This window comes from Temnothorax nylanderi, unplaced genomic scaffold, assembly GCF_030848795.1.
Source record: "Temnothorax nylanderi isolate EJ_2023f unplaced genomic scaffold, tnyl_v1.0 TNYL_tig0177_pilon, whole genome shotgun sequence".
Classification (NCBI taxonomy): Eukaryota; Metazoa; Arthropoda; class Insecta; order Hymenoptera; family Formicidae; genus Temnothorax; species Temnothorax nylanderi.
Window position 1 is genome coordinate 130,328 of NW_027249239.1, and position 6,000 is coordinate 136,327.

The 6,000-nt window shown below is 32.7% G+C and overlaps 1 protein-coding gene across 1 annotated transcript; it reads left to right on the plus strand.

Annotated features, from left to right (window-relative positions):
• The first annotated feature begins 4,150 nt into the window (after window positions 1-4,150).
• Window positions 4,151-6,000, plus strand: LOC139778285 (piggyBac transposable element-derived protein 4-like). The gene has a single exon (XM_071716166.1). The coding sequence runs from the start codon at window positions 4,151-4,153 to the stop codon at window positions 5,906-5,908; it is 1,758 nt and encodes a 585-aa protein (XP_071572267.1). The 3' UTR covers window positions 5,909-6,000.

Consider the following 6,000-nt stretch of genomic DNA (forward strand, 5'->3'; position numbering starts at 1 on the left):
AATTCCACACACCACTCGAAACAGTGCGGTAATATCTCATTACCGCACTGTTTCGATCGAAACATCGCACAAAAAACACGCGCGTAATGGGCTACTTTCCACGCACGTGTGATATAAATACCTTTATCTATTATTTATATATTATTAATAGCTTTATTTTGGAAAACCATAAAGAGGACAGAAGTTATAAAAGCTTAAAGCGAAGGAAAATTTATGTATAGCCAGTAAAATCATCTTTTCGCAAAAGATATACAACTGAAACGTTTAGAAAAGCTTTAAAGCGGCTAACTGCATCATAAAACATAAAATTAAAATATTATTGAAAATAAATGTTTTGCTAGAATTTAAACAATTTCAATATAAAGCTGCAAGAAATCAAGTACATTTTTAAGTTTTCTTAGAAGTTCTGTAGCTTCTTGGATAAAGGAGCGGTTACATAAAAATACATATAATACACTTATTTTTTCATTCATGCTATAACAATATATTTTGCAGACAAATCATTGAAACATACAATTAAAAAAAATCATCTTAAATATTAATTATAGGTGCACGCTATTCTCCGCATAACATCGAGCGATGCTTCTCGTCGCATCGTGGTCTCCTGTATTGAGGACAAATAAATCGAGTTTTCCTATCACTAAAGGCAGGACTTTATCTGCACCTTACACATTTATCTAATTTGTAAATAAGGGGATCATATATGTGTTATAATTCGCTATATTTTCCCTAATAATATATAAGGTCTTGTATTTGCTTTCGTAATTTCCCGGTGACTTTATCAGAACGTAAACGTGTTTCTATACTTGGTAGGCATAAACTTGCAGCTAATGTTCCTAAAAACTTAGATCTTGTTAACTTTGTGTTGTCCTCTCTGTTTAAATTATGTAAAATATGACTATTAGTAAAGCTTTGATCTAACATAGCATAAAAGAATTTCATCACCCAACACGATTAGACTTTCGTACAGTACTGTATTCACGACATAATCGGTCAAATCTGTCAGTGCCTCCTTTAGTAGAATTATAAAATTCAATGATTTCTTGTTCTTTTTCAACAACTGCATCTCCTCGTTTATGTAAAGAAGACGAAGACAATACTAAAATTATTTTATTTCGTTTCGGACAATATGAAAGTAATGTCACATTATCAGCATAAAGAAAACGCGAAACATTAATTTCAGTGAATTCTTTCATTTTCAGTGGTATCTCTTTTTCCTTTGCTCGAATTGTCCCTACCATACTAAGCGAACATTTATTTTTCATGCTTTGCACTAGAGGCACTGAAGTAAAACGTTTATTACAAGTAATGTTTCTGTGACTGTCATAGATCGGCTCTGATAATTTACGAACATAATAAGAAGGCATAGACTTTTGTGGTCTCTTATCGTCTTTTCCAATGTGGGGAATAGCATTTATCATATAATAAGTGTCTGAATCGTTTATCATAACAATTCTAAGTCCCAGTTTTCCCCGTTTAATTCCCATTTTAACACGAAAAGGACATTTACCTTGAAAACTTACTACCTGCTCGCCTATTGTTACATTTTTACCCGGCGAATAATACTTTGTACAATTCGATATAAATAAATCCCAAAAATCACGAATTGGTGCTAAATTATCATGTTGGCGACGTTCTTGACGTGTACTTTTATCATCGAACTGTAAAAATGTTAATAAATGTACAAAACGTTTTCTTAACATGGTTGAGCTAAAGACAGGTGATGATTCCCATAGTTTTTCTAAATTACTAAAATTTCCTTGTAATCCGTTAAAGTATAAAATTCCAATAAGGGCTTTTAATTCCTCGAGATTAATATATTCTAAATAATCAGAATAACCTGCTCCTTTTTTATAATTTTCTTGTTTTCGTGCAATCTCAGCATTAGTATATTTGACAATTATACTTAGCATTTCGTGAGTAAAAAGGAGAGACCATACTTCTATTGGAGTATCCTTATCTTTCACAGCGCACAACACTTCAGGTTCATAATCCGGTACTTTATCTGCTTCTGTTTCTTCTTCCGTCGGCGGTGTAACGGACCATTTAAAGTAGTTGGCGCTATACATAAAACGACTCGCCAAGGATTCAGTTCCTCGCATTGACGCATGCCCTGCCTTTTCTTCACTTTCAGCCTGTTGCTCTATGTTTTCTACGATGTCATATGTTTCTCCTTCCGATTCGATAGCGCTTAATTTTTCAACATTATCTTCTTCTGAGGAACTTTCATTACTTGCCAAGGATATAGTTTTTCGCGTCGACGCATGCGCTGCCCCTTCTTCTTCACATTCAGTCGATTGTTCTACGTCCTCTACGATATAATATGCTTCTTCTTCCGATTCAATATTACTTAATTCTTCAACATTATCGTCCTCTGAGGAACTTTCGTTATCAATAGGTTCAATATCAATTTTTCAGGTTGAGTTCGAAATTGCTTTTGCACATCTTTTTTCCGTTCGTCGCTGGGCGTTTCCATTGCTGACTAAAAGTGATTGAAGATACTAGTTCATATTACAAATATTAAATATTATTAAAAAGTAGGAACATGCATAATATAACAAAAATATAAAGTTACGTTGACAAAATATTGTTCTTTTGATATATATACTTACTGGATAATAATGCGACGCAGTTACTTTGATCACGTTCGTGAAATCTATAAACACTTTTAATATGTTTTTGTTTTCGCTGCTGAGGTCGATTTGGCATTATCGTTATAGCTGTCACTTCGGAAGAATCAAAACTCTGTTCCCTTCCCAACACAAGCCAAAGAAATCATTATTATTACCTGAGTACCAACCGATGAAAGTTTCTACTCGAATTTCCCGGATCCAAGAGTATTAATCTAGAGTTAATTCAGTATCTTTTTTTAATGACTTATTTTTAATTATTTTTGTATTTTCTTATATTTGCCTAAACAATTAGTATATTTCATGTTAAATAAAACTTTTAAGAAATTAAATACAACATGCATATATTTAATAATTTTAATGCAATATGTGTAATACAATATATCTTTATTTATATTATAATATTTTAGTTTTTTTTATTTCTGAACAGTCTAAAGTTGTGTTTTACGATGTTAAAGAGTAAAAAATCGTATTTCGTGTAGTTCGTCATTTTTTTAAATAAAATACCAAAATTTATAAAATTTTTTTTGAAAATTACAACATTTTTGAAACCTCTTGGCAAGACTTTTTTTCGAGAAGTTCTACATAATTTAAGTTTTCGTAACGACCTGAATTCAACATTGTCTCAGCCTAAAAATAGTCAAAAAGCATTCGTTAGTGGCAGATTAATATTATGTATCTTGATATTATATTGTTATTACGAATTTTAAAAAAGACATTTTTCGGTGTCATATTTCATTGGCCGTAATGAATTTTCTGTACAAAAAAAGCCTACTGTGCTACGTTTAATAACTAATTCTATTTAATTAAGCTATAGTACTGGATATCTTTCGAAAAAGAATATCTTTTAGCGATAACTTTCCCGTTGCCAATAGGGATAATGTACTGATGTTTTTGCGTAGTTTTGATCGGTTTAACCATTCTAAATCGTCCGTTCGTTTAGTGTAGATGAGTGCGCCATTTCTAGATCTCCCTAGATTTCTAATCACACGAATCTTTTCTCACACTAGAAATTGCTATCATCATTTAAATGTATTTCATGCGTTATCTCATACTCTGTATCATTTTATATATTTTGCACGCCTAGTGTAGATGGTGCGCTCATCTACACTAGTCTACCCAAAAAATATATAGAATTAACACCAGGTTAATTACTACCCTGAGAAACTCGAGTAGAAACTTTTATCGGTTGGTATCTCATAGGATTTCACTAATGATATCTTTGCCTTATTGTGGTGGGAAGAGAATAGAGTTTTGACCCTCCTGAAGTGGCAGTTATAACGACAATGCCAAATCGACCTCAGCAGCGAAAACGAAAACATCTTAAGTGTTTATAGATTTCACAAACGTGATCAAAGTAACTGCGTCGCATTTTTATCCAGTAAGTATATATATCAAAAGAACAATATTTTGTCAACGTAACTTTATATTTTTGTTATATTATGCATGTTCTTACTTTTTAATAATATTTTATATTTGTAATATAAACTATAGTATCTTCAATCACTTTTAGTCAGAAAATGGAAACGCCCAGCGGCGAACAGAAGAAAGATATGCAAAAGCAGTTGCGAACTCAACCTGAAAAACCTATTGATAATGAAAGTTCCTCAGAGGACGATAATGTTGAAGAATTAAGTAATATCGAATCGGAAGAAGAAGCATATGATATCGTAGAGGATGTAGAACAATCGACTGAAAGTGAAGAAGAAGGACCAGCGCATGCGTCGACGCAAAAAACTATATCCTTGGCAAGTAATGAAAGTTTTTCAGAAGAAGATAACATTGACGAATTAAGCGCTATCGAATCGGAAGAAGAAACATATGACGTCGTAGAAAACATAGAGCAACAGGCTGAAAGTGAAGAAAAGGCAGGGCATGCGTCAATGCGAGGTACTAAATCCTTGGCGAGTCGTTTTATGTATAGCGCCAACTACTTTAAATGGTCCGTTACACCGCCGACGGAAGAAGAAACAGAAGCAGATAAAGTACCGGATTATGAATCTGAAGTGTTGAGCGATGCGAAGAATATGGATACTCCAATGGACGTATGGTCTCTTCTTTTTACTGACGAAATGCTAAGTAAAATTGTCAAATATACTAATGCTGAGATGGGACGAAAACGAAAAACTTGTAAAGGAAAATTATTATTTCAATTATTGGATATTAATCTCGAGGAATTAAAAGCCCTTATAGGAATTTTTTACTTTTGCGGATTAAAAAAAGAAAATTCTACTAATGTAAAGAAATTATGGAAACCAGACCATGAAACACCTATCTATCGGTCAACCATGACACAAATACGTTTTGAATATTTAATGGCATTGTTACAGTTCGATGATAAAAGTACACGTCAAGAACGTCGCCAAAGTGATAGATTAGCACCAATTCGTGACCTTTGGGATTCATTTATATCGAATTGTACAAAGTATTATTCGCCGGGTAAAAATGTAACAATAGGCGAGCAGGTAGTAAGTTTTCAAGGTAAATGTTCTTTTCGTGTTAAAATGGGTCCTTATCATGAACAACTGGGACTTAGAATTGTTATGATGAACGATTCAGACACTTATTATATGATAAATGCTATTCCTCACGTTGGAAAAGACGATAAGAGACCTCAAAAGTCTATGCCTTCTTATTATGTTCGTAAATTATCAGAGCCGATCTATGACAGCCACAGAAACATTACTTGTAATAAACGTTTTACTTCAGTGCCTCTAGTGCAAAGCATGAAAAATAAATGTTCGCTTAGTATGGTAGGGACAATTCGAGCTAAAGAAAAAGAGATACCACTAGAAATAAAAAAATTCACTGAAATTAATGATTCGCGTTTTCTTTATGCTGATAACGTGACATTACTTTCATATTGTCCGAAACAAAATAAAATAATTTTAGTATTGTCTTCGTCTTCTTTACATAAACGAGGAGATGCAGTTGTTGAAAAAGAACAACAAATTATTGAATTTTATAATTCTACTAAAGGAGGCACTGACAGATTTGACCAATTATGTCATGAATACAGTACTGCACGAAAGTCTCATCGTTGGGTGATGAAATTATTTTATGCTATGTTAGATCAAAGCTTTACTAATAGTTATATTTTACATAATTTAAACAAAAAGAACAACACAAAGTTAACAAAATCTGAGTTTTTAAAAACATTAGCTAAACAATTATACATACCACATATAAAAAGACGTTTATTACATGGTAAGGGATTCACCGAGAAATTTCGAAAACTAATGGAAGGCGTTATTAAGGGAGAAAATAGCGAATCATAACTCATAACACATATATGATCCCCTTACTTACAAATTAGATAGATGTGTAAAGTGCAGATAAAGTCCTGCCTTTAGTGATAGGAAAACTCGAT